The sequence below is a fragment of the Myxine glutinosa genome, chromosome 3 (genome assembly GCF_964187855.1).
Source record: "Myxine glutinosa chromosome 3, kmMyxGlut1.1, whole genome shotgun sequence".
Lineage (NCBI taxonomy): Eukaryota > Metazoa > Chordata > Myxini > Myxiniformes > Myxinidae > Myxine > Myxine glutinosa.
The window spans coordinates 63,911,296-63,933,582 of NC_136263.1; the positions used below are offsets into that span (position 1 = coordinate 63,911,296).

General features: G+C 46.1%; 1 protein-coding gene across 2 annotated transcripts in view; it reads right to left on the reverse strand.

Annotated features, from left to right (window-relative positions):
• Positions 1–1,470: 1,470 nt before the first annotated feature.
• EED (embryonic ectoderm development) overlaps positions 1,471–22,287 on the reverse strand; it is a 32,342-nt gene continuing 11,525 nt past the window's right edge. Inside the window, exons 6-12 of one of the 2 annotated variants that reach the window (XM_068110689.1) lie at positions 20,293–20,374; positions 18,317–18,408; positions 6,966–7,099; positions 5,156–5,261; positions 4,881–5,039; positions 2,174–2,247; positions 1,471–1,987 (exon numbers count right to left, since the gene is read on the reverse strand). In XM_068110689.1, the coding sequence (XP_067966790.1) occupies positions 1,861–1,987; positions 2,174–2,247; positions 4,881–5,039; positions 5,156–5,261; positions 6,966–7,099; positions 18,317–18,408; positions 20,293–20,374 (774 nt within the window). In that variant the 3' untranslated portion in view covers positions 1,471–1,860. The remainder of the gene's footprint in view (positions 1,988–2,173; positions 2,248–4,880; positions 5,040–5,155; positions 5,262–6,965; positions 7,100–18,316; positions 18,409–20,292; positions 20,375–22,287) is intronic. The other variant, XM_068110690.1, reaches the window with a different exon arrangement.

Here is a 22,287-nt window from a genome sequence, read left to right on the forward strand (position 1 = left end):
GCTACGCATTTCCTCTTCCATGAGCCTTGCTCTTGCAGAAAAAAAATTAAAGAAAGTTGAGGCGTGCCATCTTGCGAGCAGGATATTTCAAAAAGTTATGGACGGATTTAGACGAAACTTGGAGGACAGGTTGGGTGTGTGTCTGTGTCAAGCACAAATTGATTCGATTTTGGTGAAGAGCTGGATCAATATCCAGACATGAGAATTTTAAAAGTGATTCTTCACCATTGAGTGATCGAGCCAAAAACGATATACTGTCAGTCCCTGGCATTCGTGGGGGATACCTTCCTCGAAAATGCCGTGAATATCGAAACAGTGAATGTTGGGGCATTGTTTCAATGGGAACTGGACCGACACTCTTCGATGTCGCCCAACATGCCGCCACCCACATTATTACATAATTATACATACTTGTACCAAGTTTGATTTAAATACATTCTGCTGTTTTCAAGTATCACATTTTTACCTGACATGACCTCTGACTTTTGACGCCAAAATCTAATCAGTTCATCTTTGCATCGTAATGTATACTTGTACCAAGTTTGGTTGAACTCCCATCACTGGTTCACAAGTTAGCACGGTAACAGAAATGTAATTTTATGGAACCTCTGATGTTTGATCTTTGAACTCTTAACCCCAAAATCTAATCAGTTCATCTTTACATCATTCTACATACTTGAACCAAGTTCAGCTTGGATCCCTTCAGCCATTCTTCAGTTATTACATCAACGAGAACCTATCACAGACAGACGGGCGACTTGAAAACATAATGCGTCCAGCGCCTTCGGCAGTGGACCGTAAAAAGGGGGATAGGTTATCTGTGGTTTACGATTCATAAGGGAAAATAATAAATTCCCGTGAAAAACTGCAAATACGCGAAGCACAAGGCTGCGAATGTCAAAGCAGGTCAGAAAAACCATGAATACACCTGAGAAAAAGTCGAATACATGAAAATGCCGTGAATACACGAAGCACATGACCACTAATGTAGAAGCAGGTCTCGTTTTATCAACCATAAACCCGCGGGGTCCGCGAATGGCGAATCCATGAATGTCTGGGTCTGACAGTATAGCACAATATCTCAAAGCATTGTGGATGGATTATGCCAAAACCTGGTGGATGATTTGGATGTGACAAGAACAAGCCGATTCGATTTTGGTCAAGTTCTGAATGCAGATCCGGCCTATCAGTGGGATACAAAACATAAACTATTCATCCTGGCAGAGGTATGCGCTCCACTGAGTGACATTGTAGTTCATGCCTGTACTCCCGTCATTTCAAAAGTGAAAGTTTGTGAATGAGGTTTGCCTGATTGCACAGCTTTTCAAACGCAGCGCAGGAAGTGGCCACCATAAACAGGACACAGACAAACGGACAGACAGACACCACGGTGCACAATATATTGAAGATCATCTACCTCAGCAACCACCTTTTCAAGTCACAAAAAATGGATCACAAAAGAGCAAAAGGTTGCTCAGAGCAGGCATTTTATTATTGATACAAAATCCTCACATTTACACTGTGCCTGCAAAACATACTTGGTAACAACTCTAAACAAATAACGTACCTACTTATTTATGCTAATAGTTTGTAGAATATGAGTTTAAAGGCACAAACAAATGTGAACATACAATAAAGTAGAAAAGAAACGATAATAAAAAAGGGGCGTCAGTGTGACAGAGCGAGGCACTTGAACATGAAATATTCTCAGAGACAGAGTGCCTCATGAGCGAGGGCACCAGAGAAAGGCACAGCACCAGTAAGGACGAAGTGCCGACGATGTGTTACAATGGAAGAACTCAACTTGTCCACTTGCAGCCTAATTTCCCCATGAAGACGTAAAGGCAGCTGCGTAACGTGTCATCGGAGGCGATCCCATCTCCAAATGGACGCGTCGTCGCACACCGCCACGAGGATGCTGCTGTCACGACTGAAACTCGTTTGCCGAATGGCAGAGACACACTTTGGGTGCGTCAGCGTAATGCACCTAAAAATGGTGGAGACATAGCACCGATGAGCCCCCGGTGCTAAAAAAAAAAGAAGATTTTCTAGTGTGACCTTTCATCCTTTGCCACCCTTTCTCTTTTAACAGCCTTGTTCTCCCCATCTGTATGTGCTTGTACGTGTGTGCACTGTGCTGTTAGTCGTGATGCGAGAAGATACCCAAACGTACTTGGTTTTATGAGGGTCATCCATCTCCAAGTCCCAAAGAAAAAGCTTCCCAACCTGATTACCCAGAGCCAGCATCTGTCAAATAAAAGGAAAAACAGACGACGTGAACTTTCGTTAAAACACCAAATGGCAGGCCTAATCATACCAAAGACTTTAAAAATGGTACGTGCTGCTTCCTTACTTGATGCTCAGTATTTAAAAAGACAAAGCATGGACAAACAACCATAGGTTGTGAAACATGTGGAGGAGGAAATTCCTTCTCAATTGCCCCGCTGAGTGTGGAAAAATGTGACGTCATAAAGATGGCAACACCAATACCCAGAGTGCCCCCAGACATCACTTCCTGCATGTTCAGCCGCAGTAATGTGGTGTGTGACGTCCAGTGTTTTCTTGTCCGGTGTTCAAGTCCGGTGTGTGTGTGTGTGTGTGTGTGTGTGTGTGTGTGTGTGTGTGTGTGTGTGTGTGTGTGTGTGTGTGTGTGTGTGTGTGTGTGTGTGTGTGTGTGTGTGTGTGTAGGGGAGAGAGAGAGATTTGTGTTGCAGCTCCTGCACAGGCCATTGACTGAATTAAAAAAGTAACGACAAATACAATCTAAGTTTCAGAAAATCAAGATAAATATACATTTTCATAAAATCGAGATACTGTAACTACCAAAATTTGCATAAAATCACAAATACTCAAGAATAAATGCAGGTTGGTTAAGATCTATAGGTGTTGAATATTAAAATTTTCCACAGGTGCAGAATATGAAAGACTTCATGCTTTCTCCCATACTCTATTCCCAATGTCGTCCACACCTGATGAGTCCCTTTCCTCTCGTTCAGTAAAACACAACCCCATCCTCCTTTTATATTTCTCCATCTTCCTTTACTGCCAACCAACTCTGCACTTGTGTGCGCTTTTGTCTTTTCTTCCTCACATCTATCATGTCCCCCGTTTACCTCTGTCTGTAAACTTGTTACCCTTGGTCATTTAGCTATGCCAGAAACTTCTTCTTCTTTAGTATACAGCACATGGCTGTGGGTAGCATCACTTGCTGGGGGTGTAGCTGTGACACTGAAGTCCACGAGCTGAGACTTCTGTATAAACAATATTCTCTCGAATGTCTATCCGTGGCCTGTAAAAGCTAAACCAATTTTGTGATTTGTTAAACTCCTCGCAAATCCCATCAACAATAAGTTTTTATTTTTGTATACATAGTCGAGGCTCATGGAAGACCTAGTACAGTGAACGGATCAGGACATAACAGAGAAAAATAGGATGTAAAACACACATACATGGGGTGGACAAAATGCATATAGAAGGAAACTCCAAGAAGGGAAAACTGGGAGGGATTTGGGAGGGGTTAACGAGGATAAAAAAGATCATGGTATAGGATTACGGACAATCAGATGGTGGTGAACACCTGTCTTGAAGAACATGAGGGAATAATGAGAAAATAATTTGTCTAATTACACATTTGTTCATCTGTTTGTTCCTGCTGATCAACGCACGGTATTACTCGCACACTCGCTCTGTGCAAATACAACCCTCACATGAACCACAAGCCAGAGTCAAAACCGAGGACTGTGAAGTTTGGGCAGGGTTGGCGGTTTTCTTGAAGCAGGCCTGCGGATTTCACGGAAACGATCGTTACCGGTAGCGTGTCGGTAACGTGATAGCAAAAACACGGAACCGAAAGTACGTTTCCCATTGAAGAAAGGCAGTGTAAGGCAAAAAGATGTAGTATTTACCTTCACGTGTGATGTTCAGCTAACTATTTTAGAAGTTGAGTTTTATTAATTAGGCCGGCAAAGCAGATAGCATGTAGTTTCCCACATTCAGGTTCGCGATATGACTTCCGCTTTGACGGACATGCGCATTGGTCTAAATCACAGACTTCCTTTTCAAAATGGCATCCGTTGCTAAGCGAAAAAACCCGAAAATGTCGCCTTAAAAACATGACGAAAATGGTCATTCAGCGACGATTTTGAAGCGGATTGCGATGGGGAAGGCTTGGTCACATTGCTTCGCTGCAAAGTATGTGCCACTCATTACACAGACATACGGAAGGAGGCATCGCGCCGGGGCGCAAGCGGTCCACCACCGACGGCGATTGTAAACTACGTGAATGGCGTGACCTATGTTCACAAGGTAAAGGGAGACACTGACAACCGAACCTACTGCAGTACATTTGTTCCGATCCAGAATTTATTTAACAAATACTTAGGCCTACATCAGTACTGGGTAGGTCTATATTACTTCGCTAAATGCAAATAATTTCAATATTAAAACATAAAGATTGATAACAGTTTACAACAACAATAGTCCACAAATAAGAAATAAATACAATATCATTGACATTTTAAAAATGAACGAAAATTTAATAATATTAATTTATTAATTTTAAAACAGGATAAGCCCATCAAATTGACAGAATTTGCTCTTCTCTGATAATAAACATCAACCTCAAAAATGAACATGCGTTAATTACATTGCATACATGTAAATGACAGGATTTATTATTTGAGACTATATTTTTAATTTTGTATTACAAATGTTTTGCTTTACAAATTCTAAAGGAAAAAAAATCGTTTCTCATTAGGTTTAGGTACGGAACCGGAATTTTGTTTCCCATCGGTTCCCATAAACTTAAATCACGGAACCGAAAAACGGTTACCGATGAGATCTGAAATCCCCAGGCCTGTGAAGGCTGAAGGGGTTCCCACCTTCTGCCAGAAGTCCATGGAAAATCTCATGTACCAGATGTCACACTGGGAGTAATCAAAACGGCCCAGCACAGTAACGTTCCCTTCGTTCGCCTTGATCGTATCCACCGTGTCATTCATGTTCCCCGGTTTCCAGCACACGATGGCGTTTTCACAGGACTGAAAACCACGCATGATGGCTGGTCATTTTGAGCAACCGCAAATTCTTCCCGCTTCAACATGTCCGCAGAGGAAAACAACATAGGGTAGCCACATCGCAGTGCTAGCAGCCTTACCTTAGAAAGGATGAAATCTCCCAACCAGCGCACGCAGTCAACATAATTACGGTGAATGTCTCGAGTTGAAAAGTCCGGAAAGTGAATCTTCTGAGTGGCGAAAGGTCTGTGGAAGAGAGAAGGAGAAATGTCCCCGTGGCAAAACCAAAATTACGGTATGGATACTCAAATGATTCGGCATGCATCAGAAGCATGGGCGTGCATGATAATGGCCTTCAATCCAAACAGAGTGCTAAAATCATGCAATTACCAAGCAGCCATTTTCAGGAAGCAACTCACTATCAGATTGCTGCATAATGGAACTAAGAATCAATTGGAAGGCACGTTAAGCTAGCAAGCACCATATTGTGAACCTCAATGATATTCTCGCACAATCAGGCGTATAAAGTGCAGAAAACCGACGTCAGTCTTCCTTCTCATGCACCTCTCCCTCAACATGTTTGGCTGAATGCGAGAGCATCACCGATGGCTCTTTTGCGTTCCTTTGGGCCTTCCCCATTTTTGTTTCCCGACCTTTTCCCTGTTACTTTTGGACTTCTTTGATAGAACTTCACGTCTTGATCCATAGAGAAGAACTGCGAGGGCATTGCCCCTGAAGAGTTTAATTTCATACGTTCATGGACATCTTTTGATCTCCACGTTGGATGTACCTTTCCAAAGAGCATAACTAGTCCAAGCAGCACCGGTGTGAGAATACAGCCCAGCCGTACCAAACACAGGTGATTACTTTGAGGAAGTCAGACATTTATTGAGATAAACCTAATTACACTGTGGGCGTTGTGTTGAAAATTTTATGCTAATTGTTTAATCTGGAAAGGCTATGATATTTGCCGTAGTGATCGTCTTTCAATGCTATTGAATGCCTTTTGAAAGTCAAATTTCAGTCATTTGTTGTTCTGTTCAATTACATTCCGTAATGTACAGACCAAAACTTTTTGTTCCGTTTGAATTCCAGTCTGTTCCTGTTATAGCATTTACCTTAAAATAGTCTTCCTTTTTTTTTTTAGTGGAGTTTGAAATGATAATCGTGTCATCCAAATCATAGATACTATCAATCGCTTCCATACTTGTATTTATCTATCTATAATTCCATTAATCTCTGTGTGTATGTGTGTATGTGTGTTTGTCTGTGACCGCTGTTTCTCGACAACCACGGGTCCGATATACTTGAAACTTGCCAGGTATATTGCTGGGGACCCGAGGATGTGCCTTTTCAAGGTTTGAAATTAATCGGACAAGTAGTTACCGAGCTATGGCGATTTAGCCGTTCGCCGTTCGCTTTGGCGTTGCGAATGGACCAAACCATTTCATGTAAATAGAGGGGGGGGGGGTTCTGTGGTCGTTGCGAATGGACCAAACCATTTCATGTAAATAGAGGGGGGGGATTGTCACTGTACTCGCAAGCCGTTCGCCGTTCGCTTTGGCGTTGCGAATGGACCAAAACATTTCATGGACCAAACCATTTCATGTAAATAGAGGGGGGGGGGGGATTGTCACCGTACTCGCACCCACGTACCCACGTACGGGCATTGCACCCACGTACGGGCATGCCCTAGTAAAAAACAAAGAAAACAAAAACAAAACCAGAACCCTGGTGTTGGGCTAGCGGCTAGGATGCCAGCTTAGGATCCTAGGATCCTGGGTTCGAATCCCGGTCGATCGCTGAATTAACGCCAGGGGGGTTGACTCAGCCTGTCATCCTTCCGAGGTCGGCAAATTGTGTACCAGCTTGCTGGGATGAATGATCACGGTGTGTACCCCGGTTTTAAGAAAGATGATGGAAATGGATGTGTGTGCGACTTTCACTTGCCTGTTTGTTTTGTTAAGGTTGTATTCGTACGATCCTCGGATGGCTCTCTGAATGCGCTCGGAGTTGAGACGCCAGAGTTTCAGTGAGTGATCCATTCCACAAGACATGATCTTTTCACCCTGCAGGTCAAAGTCCTTCAAAAGAAGGGATTCCGGGCATCAAACCGGACAGAAAAGGTTACAAAAAGAAAATGGAACTGAAACATTTTTACATTATAATTTTTTTTACATTGACAAAACATTACATATTTACCTCACGCACACGAAGCAATAAGCGAGGTTAAGCAATTGGTTCATGTCCGTCCATCTGCCTCTGCCTTATCAGTTTATGATCGAGGAACAACATATTTAAATCGAATGTTATATTTTTAACACAAATTGGAACATTAATAGGAAGACATCTTTCGTTTTACCATACTCTTTCACATAAGGACATGCACAACAGGCACGGATAACTAATGTAACATGTTAGATCTGGGTAATGTAAAGACACTGCGGAAAATGGTGTTAAAACATGGAATAATTTATTTACACGACTTTTACCATCTTTATTTTATTTAAATTTAATTACACATATGAACACTATAGAATACAAATCGCCTGTCATAATACTTCCAAGAACCTCCAGTTTCACAGTACTGTAGAACCCCGACATTCGCGGGGGATACGTTCCTGGAAAATGCCACGAATGTCAAATCCATGTATTTTGTGACAATGCGTGTTTCAATGGGAAAAGGGGATTAGTTCCCAGTCGTTCATGATTTATAAGGGAAAATTAAAAAAGTTTAACTTGAGACATTTAAGAACACGAATGCACATAATTACATTTTCATTAAGAATGCTTACAAAAATATTTTGGATCCAAAATAAAATGGAAATTCTAAAACAAGGACTGTAATGCCAGGACGTTCAAGATTATGCAATTTAAACTAAATGTCTAACTTCGTAAGATAATGCAGAGTGCCCCGTCTTCCTTCACGCTTGGACTCCGAGCGGTTGAAACTCGATTCTTTCTGCGATCAGGATGTGCTTTGGGGATCACACTTTAATCGTGTGTGGACTAAAGGAATCACAAGACTAAAACGAAACAACAGCTATATAATTAAATATTGTTGCGGATATGAGGACTGTATTTTTTTTTGATTGTGTGCTTTATTATTATTATTATTGTTATTCTGCGCCTCCCGCCTCCGGAGCTGTGTAAAGGTCAAAAGGGCGTCCCATAATTAGTCCACAAGCATACACGTCAGCTCATCATAGAATACCCCTGTTCGATAGTTATATCTTATTCTGTGTTTTAGGGTAAGGCTGTGTCTCCCATTAATAGAAATACTCCATTGCACCAGTGAAAGAGATAGATTCCCTTCATTCCCACTCCCAAAACTTCCATTTCCCCTTTCGTCTTTGCCAGGCCTCGAGTGCCATTGCCAATTACCTCCCTTCCAATTGCCAACTGCATTTTGGGCGGTTTTCCCTTCATCCGCCATTGACCACGAGGCAGGGTTGGGGAAGAAAGGCGGGTCCCCACCTCGTCATAGAGGGGAGGAGTGAACCAGCCCTTGCCGACCAACCCAGAACGAGGGGTTGGCTTTAGAGGGCGGAGAGAGAACGTTTTGGGGAGGTTCGCAAAGGGTCAAGGGTGGGGCTTATATAACCCGAGGCAGAGGCCCCCAGAGAGAGTCGAGGAGGGAGGAGATCAGAAGACAGGAAGGCCTTGAGTTGGACTAAGCAAGAGAGGAAGTTGTTGGACTGGGTGGGACTAAGAAAGAGAGAGAAAGAGTCCTGAAGCTTGTGAGGGAAGGAGAGAGAACCCGTCACACCAACCCCCCACCAGCCGCGTTGGCTCCACCAAGCGTTCACCTCCACCAAGGCTCCACCAAGCTCCGCGTTGGCTCCACCAAGCGTTCACCTCCACCAAGGCTCCACCAAGCTCTGCGTTGGCTCCACCAAGCGTTCACCTCCACCAAAGCTCCACCAAGCTCCGCGTTGGCTCCACCAAGCGTTCACCTCCAGCCATTCCTGTCATTCCCCGCGTGAGTCTGTCTTTTGTTTGTTCTGTCCTGGGTTAATTAAGACTGTAGGTAAGCTAGTATTTGCACTGTGTCACCTGCGTCTTATGTGTTGTAAATAAACGTGACTGCTTTCTTTTTGCTTATGTGTGTAAATAGTAAATAAATTTAGTAGTATTTCCAAACCTTTCTTTGCCTTCGTCTTCCTCTTTGCATTCGTCGTTTTAGTCTTTTCCCTCATTGAGCAGCCGCGGTGCGATCCGGCCAACGTTTGGGTGGAATCGGGTTCTAATCGGGGAATAACTGTTCGGTCGCGGTAATACACCACCGCTCGGTCAAAATAACATCTTAAGCGCGTCCGTAACAATTGGTGTCGGGGAGTGGGATACGAGGCCCGAAGCGCGCTTAACGCGCTCAAAATTACAAGCTGCTGGAAATTTGTGTTGTTTTACAAAAACCCGAATTTTGAAATCGCGCCATGGCTGGTCAAGGCGATCGGATGCCGGTGGGTGAGCTAGAGGAGGGGTTAGGAGTAACCCAGGACCTCGGGGTAATGTATATGGAGGAGGTGGTTGAGGGGGTATCAGACGCACAAAATGGCGCTATCGCGCACGTGGTTGTAGCAGCACCAAATTTTGCCGCGCCTGTGACCGTAGCAGCACCAAGTTGTGCTGCGCACGTGGTCGCGGCAGCCGAGCCAGAAATGCCGGAGTACATGCGAGTCTTTATGATTCAAATGATGGCAAAAATGGATGCCCAAAATGATAAGTCCACCCGAGAGCGAAGAGAAATGGGTGAGCGGTTGGGAAACCAAATTGTGGGATTGAGGGCTAATAGTGAGCGACAGAGTGAGCAAATGGGGGCAATGAGGGACGAAGCAAGGGCTGATAGTAAGCGATTGGGGGGCGAAATGGGGGGCAAAATGGGGGAAATGGGGGGCAAAATGGGAGAAATGGGGGAACGGCTAGAAGCTAAATTTGAGGGGTTAGACAACGGGATAAAAGAGGTAAAGAATGGGTTAACGGGGGTGGAAAATAGAATGGCTGCCCAGGAGAATCAGTTAGAGGGGGTGAAAAATGGGTTAATGGGGTTAGAAAATAGGATGGAAGACAAATTGCGGGAAATAGGGGAGCAATCCGCCCGGGAAATCGAACAGATGGGGACCCAGATAGAGGAGGTGAAAATCGGGTTAGAAAGTAAACGATGCTCAGAGGGATGAATTGGGACAGATGAGGGTGGCATCTACAAAAGAGATGGAGGAGATGAAAGAGGAGATACGACGAGGTGTAAGTGAGGAGGTCTCGGGGGTACGCGAGGAGGTAAAGCGAGGCGAAAAGCGTATAGAGAAAGAGGTGAGGAATAATACGGCGAGGTTACAAGGGGGAATAGAGGGTCTGACGAAGGGAGTATAACAGCTGACAGTGGGACAAAAGGAACTAGTGGACCAAGTGGAAAAGAACACGGCAATAATCGGGGGGTTAAAAGCGACACAAAAAACGAATTAATAGCGACACAGAAGGAATGTCAGATGGTACATGAGGGGTTGACGAAGAAGTTGGAGGAGGTGACAGAAGTAATGGAGACGAAGGACCGAGAGGTGAGGACGCACATAGAAACGGTTAAAGTGGCGTTAGAGGAAGAGATAGAGGGGGCGCACAGAGAGATGAAGGAAGTAAAGGAAAAATTAGAGGAGGTGAAAGAAGGGGTGAGTGAAATTAAGAAGAGACGAAGGGAAACTAAAAAGGAAATAAAGGAGGAGGTGATGGAATTGGTACAAGGTCTGTGCTCGAATCGTGATGAGGTGCTCACTAACCAAATAAAGAGTTTGCAGGTGGCAGAGGAGGTGCGGAGACGAGGTGCCAAGGTGAGTGGCGATATACGTGGAAATGTAGATGATGTGAGGGCAGCTCCAGTCGGCTTGGGGATTGGTTTGGACCCGGGTGTTCGTGAGAGGCCGTTGGTGAAGTGTGCGACAGGTCTGGTGTGCGAAAAAAGAGGTGTGCGAGAATGTCCGACCATGGGGTGTGTGAGGAAAAAGTGCGCGCCAAGGAGTGAGTGTGCTGTCGAGAGTGAGTCGGTCGTAGCGCGTGTGCGAGGGAGCACATGGAAGCGCGGTGTGGTGAGTGTTACGGAGGAAGTAACGAGAGAGTGTGCGCAAGAGGGTGCGCGAGAAAAGTGTGTAACGGACAGGTGCAAGGGGAAAGAGTGCGCTGTCAAGAGTAAGGGAGAATGCACACCTGTGGTGAGTGTTACGGAGGAAGTAACGAAAGAGTGTGCGCAAGAGGATGCGCGAGAAAGGTGTGTAACGGACGGGTGCATGGGGAAAGAGTGCGCTGTCAAGAGTGAGGGAGAATGCATTCCTGTGGTGAGTGTTACGGAGGAAGTAACGAAAAAGTGTGCGCAAGAGAGTGCGCGAGAAAAGTGTGTAACGGACAGGTGCATGAGAAAAGAGTGCGCTGTCGAGAGTAAGGGTGAGTGCTTTGTCAAGAATGGAGGTGAAAGTAGTGAGAGTGACACGGAGCGTGAGTTGGTTGTGACAGGTGAGCGAGGATGTACACCTGGAATGGAAGGATGCACACCTGGAATGGTAGAGCGTGTGTGGGAATGCACACCTGAGTTGGTCGTGAGGCACGTGGTTGGGTGTGCGAGTGAGAGCACACCTGTGATTGTCACAGAGTAGGTGACCGAGGAGGGGGCGCGAAGAGGTGTGTTGGTGAGGTGTGCGAGCGACGAATGTGTGCCAAGGTGTTCGGTGGTCAGGTGTGTGACCAAGTCTGTGAGCGGAATGAGTGTACCGAGGTGTGTAAGGAAAGGTACGAGGAGCATGGGAACAGCTGGAGGTATGAGCAAGAAAGGGGTAGCGTATGCGTGTAAGCATGCAGGTGAGGCATCGACGGTAACCGGGTTAGCGGTTAGAGCGACTTTTAGCCGAATCGGGCCCTCGGTGCGTGCCGGGCTTCGCGTGCCGCGAGAACCAGCGGGGATCCGAGCCACGGCGGGTTTGAAAGGACCGCCGTACGCGATCCACGCTGGGCCTCGCTTTGAACGGCCGCGTCCGTGCTCCACTAGGCGGAGCGGGCAGCTCGATAGGAAGGGTCGTCATGGCGACCACTTTTTGTTGAGACGTGCCGGCAGGTCGAGATCAGGACATTGGATGGCTCCACGCCGAGGTGGTGCGTGGGATCTCGGCCCGGGTAAGCCCCCGTCCCTGCCCCGAATGCGGGACGTATCCAGCCGCTGGCACAAAACAACCCGCATTCATTGCTCGGCTGTACGAAGCCGGGCTGTAGACGTGAATTGGCGCACCGAGAGGATCTAATAAGCAGACGGGTAATGAGGTTAGTGTTTTGGACCCAAAATTAGAAAAAGGCAAAATTTGATGATTGGTACGGTGATTAGCAGTAAATGGCAAATTTTTGATTTGTTGGATTTGGACGAGCGAAATTGATAGTAGGACCTCCCCGATGTGGTGGGATGGCAAATCCACCATCCCTCACAGGCGGGGGGGCAAAGGAGCACTAGATTATGGGGTTGATGGCAGTGAAAACTAGCCCGGGTGGGTTAGGATATTGTGTGTAGGGATCTAGCGAAGATGACATTAGGTAACGTTAAGATTAGTTAGTGACAATGACACCTGTAGTGGGGACGCAGGTAGAGTAGAGTGGATGATAATGACGTGGGAGCGCAATAGTTTAAAGGGGCGACTGGGAAGCGCAAGTTTCTGAGGGGAGTAGTTAGCTGAGATGATGCCGTGTGTGTGAGGATTGAACAGGTGTGATTGAACAGGTGTGATTGCACAGGTGTGCAACTGAACAGGTGCGTGGAGCAGTGTATGAGGGAGAGAAGGTGATGTGTATTGTGATGACCAAATGGTCCAGGAAGGAAGGAGGGTGCAGGTGGCACCAGGTGATTGCACAGGTGTGCAACAACAGGTGTATGTGGCTGTATGGAATAAATGGTAGTGTGGAATATCTGGAGTATTGGAATGGATGGTCATGGAGTGAGTAGGATGGAAACTATGGAGTGGAGTGGATGGTGCGAAGGTGTGAATGGGGGAAGAGTGTACCCCCATCACGGATACCCGGGGCGGGTAGTGTAAGTGTTAGGTAGAGGGTACAGGTAAATTGTGGTTGGATATTGGCATCTGTGGTGCGGGTGAGAGAATGGTATTTGGATGGGTGCATTAGTGTTGTGGAAATGGCTGGGCGTGTAGCCTGTTAGTGTGTGTAGTTGGTTTGGGCACTCCACCACTGTGAGGATGTCGGCCAGGTGAGGTCGCAGGTGGGCTCTGGGAGCCGGTAGTTGTGGATGGGGCCCGAGGATCCGGAGGACGGACCCGGGTAGCCCAGTGCCAGAGGGCACCAAGGGGTGACAGAGCCAGGAGGGGCCTTCCCCAGTTAGTTAGGTTAGGGTGAGGAGCTAGGTAAGCTCGGGTGGCAACTACAGTGGTGGAGGTGTGCAGGTGGGTAGACCTGCTGGGAGAGCTACACGCCCCAGCCCAGAAATTGTGCAAGGGCACCGGGAGTTGAATCGGGGGAGTGAGACTCCAAATTGAGAAGCACCACAGTTTAGTCAATGGGAATTGGTTTTTAGAACCCATAGTGTAAGTTGGCCAATGGATTGGCAGGGAGAGACCCCGGGTAGTGTAAAGTGTGTTAAAGTCACTTAGAGGATAGTTAGGAAGAAGGATCTCCTCGCACCATCTGCATCCACTCACCTGAGGTGACAGGTACTCCACACCATGCCAGGTTGTTTGATTATTTTTTATGATGCAAATGTTTGGATTGTGAGACGCATCATGACGTGGGTGTGACATTGTGCTTTGTGTTCCATCTCTTCCTCCTTATGAGGATTGATGATGAATTGATGATGGCAAATTTTGGCTGGAGGGATTGTGGAGACGAATTTGGTGTAGAAGAAATATGGGGAGACGAGACATTAGCGACGAATTTGTAAATGTGTAGATTTTGTAAATATGGGGTAAGGGCAAGGGTAGTGTAGGTGACAGGGGGGGTGACGTACGGTAGGGACGAGCTTTCTCATTTCACTCTCCGTACGCATTTCGCCTTGCATTGCCTTATTGATGTGTACCCTTGTGACCTTACCCCTCGCTCATTTGTCTCTTTTGTCTCCCACATGACCTGTGCGCCATTGGGCGCCGAGGGGAGCGTGCGTGGGTCGGCCATTGTGCGCCCGGCACTCTCAGAACCAGCTGTCTGCATCGATGCACCACATTATGGACCACATGCCTGTGGCCGAGCACCACTGATGGACCCCATGGGTTGGGGCATGGCCCCTCTGTTGGAACTGGCCATGAGGGCCCGAAATCTTGCTGGCGGACCTGGGCCACAGGGCACCGATGCCCCACAGGTGAACCACACGGTCGGCCCTGTGGGCCATAAATAAAATAAAATAAAAAGGACACATTGGGTGCAAGTTTTAATACAAATAGGCCGCCAGTAAGAAAATGAAAGAATGACAACAACTGGAAGACAATAATAATAACCAGCAGGGGGAGCCGAAGAGCAAGAGATCACCTGCAGGGTTAGGGGTTGTTGGTTTTATTTTCTTGAACAATGGTGACTGCACCGATTGGTGCTTGGGTGTGTATTGGTGCGTTTTTGGGTGCTTTAATGGTGCATTGATGCAGAGCAGACTGTCTCCCCCCCAGAAAGAACAATTACAGGTCCTGGGTTAGTGTTGTAAATAAAAGCAGAGTCATTGTAAATAATGCTCCCCACCGTCAGTGTGTAGTTTGAAGACCATTCCGCAATTCGGTTAACTGTGGGCGTAAGTCTGTTAGGCAGGGTGCAATGGAGCAGCGGGACACATTTATTTATGTTTTAAAAACTGTCGCACTCAGGGTCAGGTTAAAAGTAGAGGGAACTACACCTACGTGTCACACTAAATAAAAGTTGTAGGCCCGGGCCGTGCCTAAGAGGAGGAGGGTGCAGTGTTGCGGATATGAGGACTGTATGTTTTTTTGATTGTGTGCTTTATTATTATTATTATTGTTATTCTGCGCCTCCTGCCTCCGGAGCTGTGTAAAGGTCAAAAGGGCATCCCATAATTAGTCCACAAGCATACACGTCAGCTAATCATAGAATACCCCTTTTCGATAGTTATATCTTATTCTGTGTTTTAGGGTAAGGCTGTGTCTCCCATTAATAGAAATACTCCATTGCACCAGTGAAAGAGATAGATTCCCTTCATTCCCACTCCCAAAACTTCCATTTCCCCTTTCGTCTTTGCCAGGCCTCGAGTGCCATTGCCAATTACCTCCCTTCCAATTGCCAACTGCATTTTGGGCGGTTTTCCCTTCATCCGCCATTGACCACGAGGCAGGGTTGGGGAAGAAAGGCGGGTCCCCACCTCGTCATAGAGGGGAGGAGTGAACCAGCCCTTGCCGACCAACCCAGAACGAGGGGTTGGCTTTAGAGGGCGGAGAGAGAACGTTTTGGGGAGGTTCGCAAAGGGTCAAGGGTGGGGCTTATATAACCCGAGGCAGAGGCCCCCAGAGAGAGTCGAGGAGGGAGGAGATCAGAAGACAGGAAGGCCTTGAGTTGGACTAAGCAAGAGAGGAAGTTGTTGGACTGGGTGGGACTAAGAAAGAGAGAGAAAGAGTCCTGAAGCTTGTGAGGGAAGGAGAGAGAACCCGTCACACCAACCCCCCACCAGCCGCGTTGGCTCCACCAAGCGTTCACCTCCACCAAGCTCCGCATTGGCTCCACCAAGCGTTCACCTCCACCAAGGCTCCACCAAGCTCCGCGTTGGCTCCACCAAGCGTTCACCTCCACCAAGCGTTCACCTCCACCAAGCTCCGCATTGGCTCCACCAAGCGTTCACCTCCAGCCATCCACCTCCTGCCATTCCTGTCATTCCCCGCGTGAGTCTGTCTTTTGTTTGTTCTGTCCTGGGTTAATTAAGACTGTAGGTAAGCTAGTATTTGCACTGTGTCACCTGCGTCTTATGTGTTGTAAATAAACGTGACTGCTTTCTTTTTGCTTATGTGTGTAAATAGTAAATAAATTTAGTAGTATTTCCAAACCTTTCTTTGCCTTCGTCTTCCTCTTTGCATTCGTCGTTTTAGTCTTTTCCCTCATTGAGCAGCCGCGGTGCGATCCGGCCAACGTTTGGGTGGAATCGGGTTCTAATCGGGGAATAACTGTTCGGTCGCGGTAATACACCACCGCTCGGTCAAAATAACATCTTAACCGCGTCCGTAACAATATTAATCATTCATGGTTCTTGATGAAAAATATATGATAAAATAATTATGCAAGAAACCATTTTGTGCCCGCAAAAAAACGAATATGCAAAGCACAGGGCCACGAATGTAGAAACAGCCATATTTTATGAACCACGAATACCCTGGATCCACGAATGTGAAATCCACCAATGTCAGGGTTTTACAGTACTTCAATTTAAATAAAGGTTCAATTAGGTAGTGTATAAGGACGGTGTTTGGGACTGCTTCTGGACTACTACAATAGCACTAATCTTCTGGATTTTTTTTAAACTGATCGTTAAAATCATTGTTTTATTAAGTTTGAAGTACAGTACTGTATATACTGAACTTGAACACTGTGCAGGCTATCATATTCTATGAACTCTCCAGTTAAACAGTCGTTCAGTTATGAGTTACTAGCAATGGTACCTGCCCTATGGGCGGGGCTTCAATGAATGAATGTAATGAATAATGCCATGCGTCGCGTTGGCAGCAGCGACAACATAAAAATGTTTGCCAAGAACTTCAAAGAGAGAAAAGGAACTTTTATCAGCAATGTAGTCTTTCCTGAAGTTCTAAGCTGAAGAAGAGGTACAAATTCATTCCTTTTTTTTCCTAAAGAAAAGCGTACAGTCGATATCACGATTTTAAAACACGATGGAATAATATTTACCGATATGAACAGTGATGTGGCTTTTATTGGAATTCTAAAAATAGTTTAGAATTTGATGATTTGAATGTGATATGAGTTAACGGATGTTTATATAAATCGTTTAATCATTTGCGCCTCCCAATTGAAGCCCCGCCCTTAGGGCGGGTACCGTTGCTAGTAATATATAATGGCGATACAACAAATTATACCGCTTTGCTTTGAAGAATGGGAATGAAGGGGGAGGAGCGTGTTAATATGTCTTGTTGAAGGCTTTGGGTGGTGAGGGGGCTTGAAGCCAGATTTTAATCTTACAGCCGCCATGTCGGTGCTCGCCGTCACTGTGATGTGAAGCGAAAGACGCCTCAGAGCTGTCACATTCACAATCGCTATGTAGTATGTACTCCCAACACGTGTTTCCTTAATTGTAAAAACTACCAAGTCAACAGTCAAAAGGATTTTGAGCCGATAGGTGTTACGGCCTTGGCAAGATCGATGGAGACAGCGATCTGTTAGCGTATACACCGCCCAAATAGCTATGTGGAATTCTCTCATGTAGAGAACCCACGTCGTTTGAAATTTGGCCGAGGTCATTATTTACTTTTAATGATGTTTATATACGAATCAAAAAGAAGATAATTGGTTTTGGGTCGTCCTTTCCGCATATCTCGTGGGATTGTGAGTTGGAGAGACGACCGTGATGGCGGGGAGGGGGTTGGCATTCTCTCAAGCAGGGATTGAACCCATGTCCTTATAAAAGGTCTGATTGTGGGATTGTGGATGGACTTCACCACCACCATTACCACCATTATTCACCACCAAATTCACCACCATTATTTTTAACTGTGTGTTTTCATTCGTCAGGTTGCGATCGGTGCAGCCATTTGTGCGGTACCCAGGAAAATAACGTTATGCTGGAGACCAAAGCTGAAATTGGAGAAACAATACAGCCTATTTTACCCCAGGGGGTCCCAGGATTACCCACCCAAAATATCGTTGCGATCGGTTCAGCCGTTTTTGCGGTACCTTCGAACGGACGGACGGATGGACAGACGGACATTTGGTGAATTATCGTAAAATTACAAGATATTTTTCAGTTTTCAAGATATTATGAGAACTGACATGAACAATGATGAGCTGCCACCTTTAAGGAGTACAGTGAAGAGTGAGATTGAACAGATACAGGAAGGAGTTTCCAGAGATCAGTTACACAGGAGATGAGGTGAGCATAAAGACAGCTTGTTGGCAAAGAGTAGGTTAATCCACAAATGCATGAAACCCTGCAAGACAGACAATGGGCGATTGGAGACAAAGGAAAACCAAGAGAAAGCTACAAAGCAGGTGCCTCAGCCACCCATCAGAGGGCACTGACAATGCCCAGGATTTTCAGCCTCATGTGGGAATGTGATTGATGCTCTCATGAGTAATCTTCAAGCTATGAGACTCCAAATTAAGAAATGACTCACGGCGCTGAGGACTTCATCGCGGTGTCCTTCGACTCCTCCAAACACTGCAACCAATGTGTCTGTCTGGATGTTCCACAAGCGCAAGACATGATCTGTCGATAAGAAGCCACATGTGATGAGGGTTAGGACTGCCTGGACACCATTTTTTATTTCACTAGAATCAAAGGGACTCCTGTTGTACTGGGCAGTCCAAGTGTTCTGTTACACTGCTAGCAAATAACAATCTCTTTCAGATGTTATGTTATTGAGGCTGGTTTATGTTGTGGTTAACAACTATATGACATGTTATTACAAAATAAGGCTGAGGTTTGCAAATTAAATACTTTCACTTTTCGGGTTATAAAACAGCAGCAGGTGAGGACCGCAAGTCTCAAGCATGAATCTACATCTACTATAAATGGATAAGTTGTGTGTGAGCCATACTCTTGTGGCTATTAATTACATACGTCAATTAATTAATTACGTATTACTTACTACTGAAATGTACCTTTTAACTTTTCAGACTGCTGAGACCCCTTCGACCTTTAAAGACCCTTAAGACCCCAAAGATCCTTAAGACCCAAAAGACATTGAAGACCCAAAAAGACAATGAAGACCCAAAAGACATTGAAGACCCAAAAGTTCCTGAAGACCCAAAAGACATTGAAGACCCAAGACATTGAAGACCCAAAAGACATCGAAGACCCAAAAGACATCGAAGACCCAAAAGTCATCGAAGACCCAAAAGACATCGAAGACCCAAAAGACATCGAAGACCCAAAAGACATCGAAGACCCAAAAGACATCGAAGACCCAAAAGACATCGAAGACCCAAAAGACATCGAAGACCCAAAAGACATCGAAGACCCAAAAGACATCGAAGACCCAAAAGACATCGAAGACCCAAAAGACATCGAAGACCCAAAAGACATCGAAGACCCAAAAGACATCGAAGACCCAAAAGACATCGAAGACCCAAAAGACATCGAAGACCCAAAAGACATCGAAGACCTAAAAGACATCGAAGACCCAAAAGACATCAAAGACCCAAAAGACATTGAAGACCCAAAAGACATTGAAGACCCAAAATACATCGAAGGCCCAAAAGACATCGAAGACCCAAAAGTTCCTGAAGGCCCAAAAGATATGGAAGACCCAAAAGACATTGAAGACCCAAAAGGCATTGAAGACCCAAAAGACATTGAAGACCCAAAAGACATTGAAGACCCAAAAGACATTGAAGACCCAAAAGACATTGAAGACCCAAAAGACATTGAAGACCCAAAAGTTTCCGAAGATCCAAAAGACATGGAAGACCCAAAAGACATTGAAGACCCAAAATACATTGAAGACCCAAAATACATTGAAGACCCAAAAGACATTGAAGACCCAAAATATCCTGAGGACCCAAAATATCCCGAGGACCCAAAATATCCGGAGGACCCAAAAGACTCCGAGGACCCCTGAGTCCAGCAGACAGGTATGCTACAAGGCAGTGAAGACCAATGAAAATTTGGTCCAATGGACGAATGGGCCCCCTAGGTTGTTGAGTGAATCAGGATCTTTGGGGCCATGTATGGTCGGTATGGTGTTCCAAGTGCTCATCACTGTGACACCGTTTACGATTCCCGAGTCCCAAAACAAGTTTTCCAATACCCACACACAATAAGTTTTCCATCGTGACACATGACACGTATCCTTTGTGCAATGTGCACACATAATTTCTCCTTCGTGCAAACACCAAAGCAAATAAATAACCTGAACGGATCGGTGCATTTCCTTTGCTGTATTTGAACAATGACAGGCTGGTGAGACCTGCAGCTCGGACAGAATAAAAGTTCCAAAAACAGGTAGTGAGCTTGCCTTGAATATGACGATATTAAATTTTTCAATTGAGGTTGGACTGACACCTTTGAGTGCAGGGAAATATACCAATGGGTGTTTTATACGACAAAACCCAGAGTCCATCCCCTTCCCCTTTCTGGGGCATGGCCCACCTTTGCTCACCGACAGCAGCAGGTTGGGCTCCTGGGGATGAAACTTCAACTCATTGATAGCATTCCCATGGCCAATGTAGTGCTGGGAAAGACAAAAGGAAGAGCTGACATAATGGACATCACACTTTTGGCATTATGACCTTCAGAACCTCAAAATATTCAAGCTCACCAGTTAAAACGATTGGCCTGTGTGGCATTTCCATCTGAGCTGACAGACGAGCCCCATGATGCTGGAAGAACCCAGGTTCAAATCGCACATAATTGATTTGTTCAATGGCTATTGATGTCCTTGCAATCACTTGCCTCTGAGCTGCAGAGCCTGGGTTCGATTCCCGACCGAACTATAAACTGTTAGATTGGTGCTTCACAGGCAGGACGTTGCACCACAAAGTGTGCCGTCCCTTGGATGGACATCAAGTGGGTGTCCCATCTGATAGCATTATCTGGTGGATGGTAAAGATCCCACAATGTATTTTGCGAATAGCAGGTGAGTTGTCTCTGGGACCCTGAACAAAGTACAAATTCCTGCCCAATTCAGCACCAGTAACCAGAAAATAACCATGTGATGTGTAACATCTCGAACAAAGATTGGGTGCAGCCTCGGACTGCATCCAGGGGCCCAAGAAGGGTGTGGGAGAGTTCACGTAACAACCAAAGTGAGGATGGAAGGGAATTTCAAATGGGGAAATGCACGTGACCAGTCTAAATGTGATAGGTGAGCAGCAAAACCTTGAATGTAAAAACAAGTATATTTCCATGTTACAGGAATGAATGCCTCATCTACCTATTACTTACACGAATGGGGTGTAGTCATTTGACCAAAAAAAAAAAGAAAAAAGATTGTTACGGAATCCAACGTCGGCCTTCCCCACTTACCAAGGGGGGATTAGTCCCCTCGTCTATGACTGGCCGATGTGGTCCTGGGGGTATGACGTCACGCCCGGTCGGCGCTGGGTAGGGTATTAGGCCCAACCGTCCTATGACCTAAATACCAACACCCACCGGTATGCAAGGAAATACTCCCCCCGCCCACGGTTGCAGCGTAATGGACTGGTTGCGCCGAGCGAAGCGAACTGCACCGTGAGCCGGTTACCAAGACTGACCCGATTAATCTTCGTCGGCCGAATCGCGCCACGGGCCCTCAATGGGGGAAATCACTAAAGCGACCGAATGTGAAGAAGAAGACGAAGGTAGGAAGAACAAATATAATTTATTACTATTATTTACAAGACCAAAAATAACCAAGGAAGAAGGAAGGATAATAAAATAAAGACAAAGAATGGAAGGAGACACAGTGCAAATATTAGCTTAACTATACAAGCTTAATTAATACCCCAGGACAACGTGAAAGACAGACGAACGATCACACTTACACGGGGAATGCAGGTAGGAATGAATGGCTGAAGGTGGATGGCTTGGAGAGGCAAGGAAGGTCCAGCGGGGACTGGGCACGGTCGGGCCGGAAGGCACCGCCGTCAAAAAGCCGAGCCGCGGTCGTGCGAACTCCCGCGGTTCCAAACTGCGCGGGCGAAGTTCCTCTTTCCGCACTGCTGCGTCGCGCGCTCCTTGCGTTGCCTCGGTCCGTATCTCCTCTGCAGCGCGGCACGTATCTCAGCTGCTTGGACTCATCTGCTCATCTGAGGTGGGGGCGTCTCCCGCGGGTTATATAAGCCCCACCCTTGGACCTTCGCGAACCTCCCAGATCGTTCTCTCTCCACCCGCTCAAGCCAAACCCCTTCGTGCTGGGTTGGTTGAGCGGGGCCGACTTACTCCTCCTTTCTAAGACGAGGTGCGGAAACACGCCTTTCTTCTCCCAACCGACCGCGTGCTCAATGGAGTCCATTTGCGGTGAAAACCATCCAAACCTGCCACTTTGAAGATGGGACCTATTCTTATTTAATTCGGTGCAATGGAGAGTCGACTATTGGGAAACACAGCCTTAAACTACATAGAATAAGGGAATAACTATTTAAAAGGATATATGGTGCCCTGCAT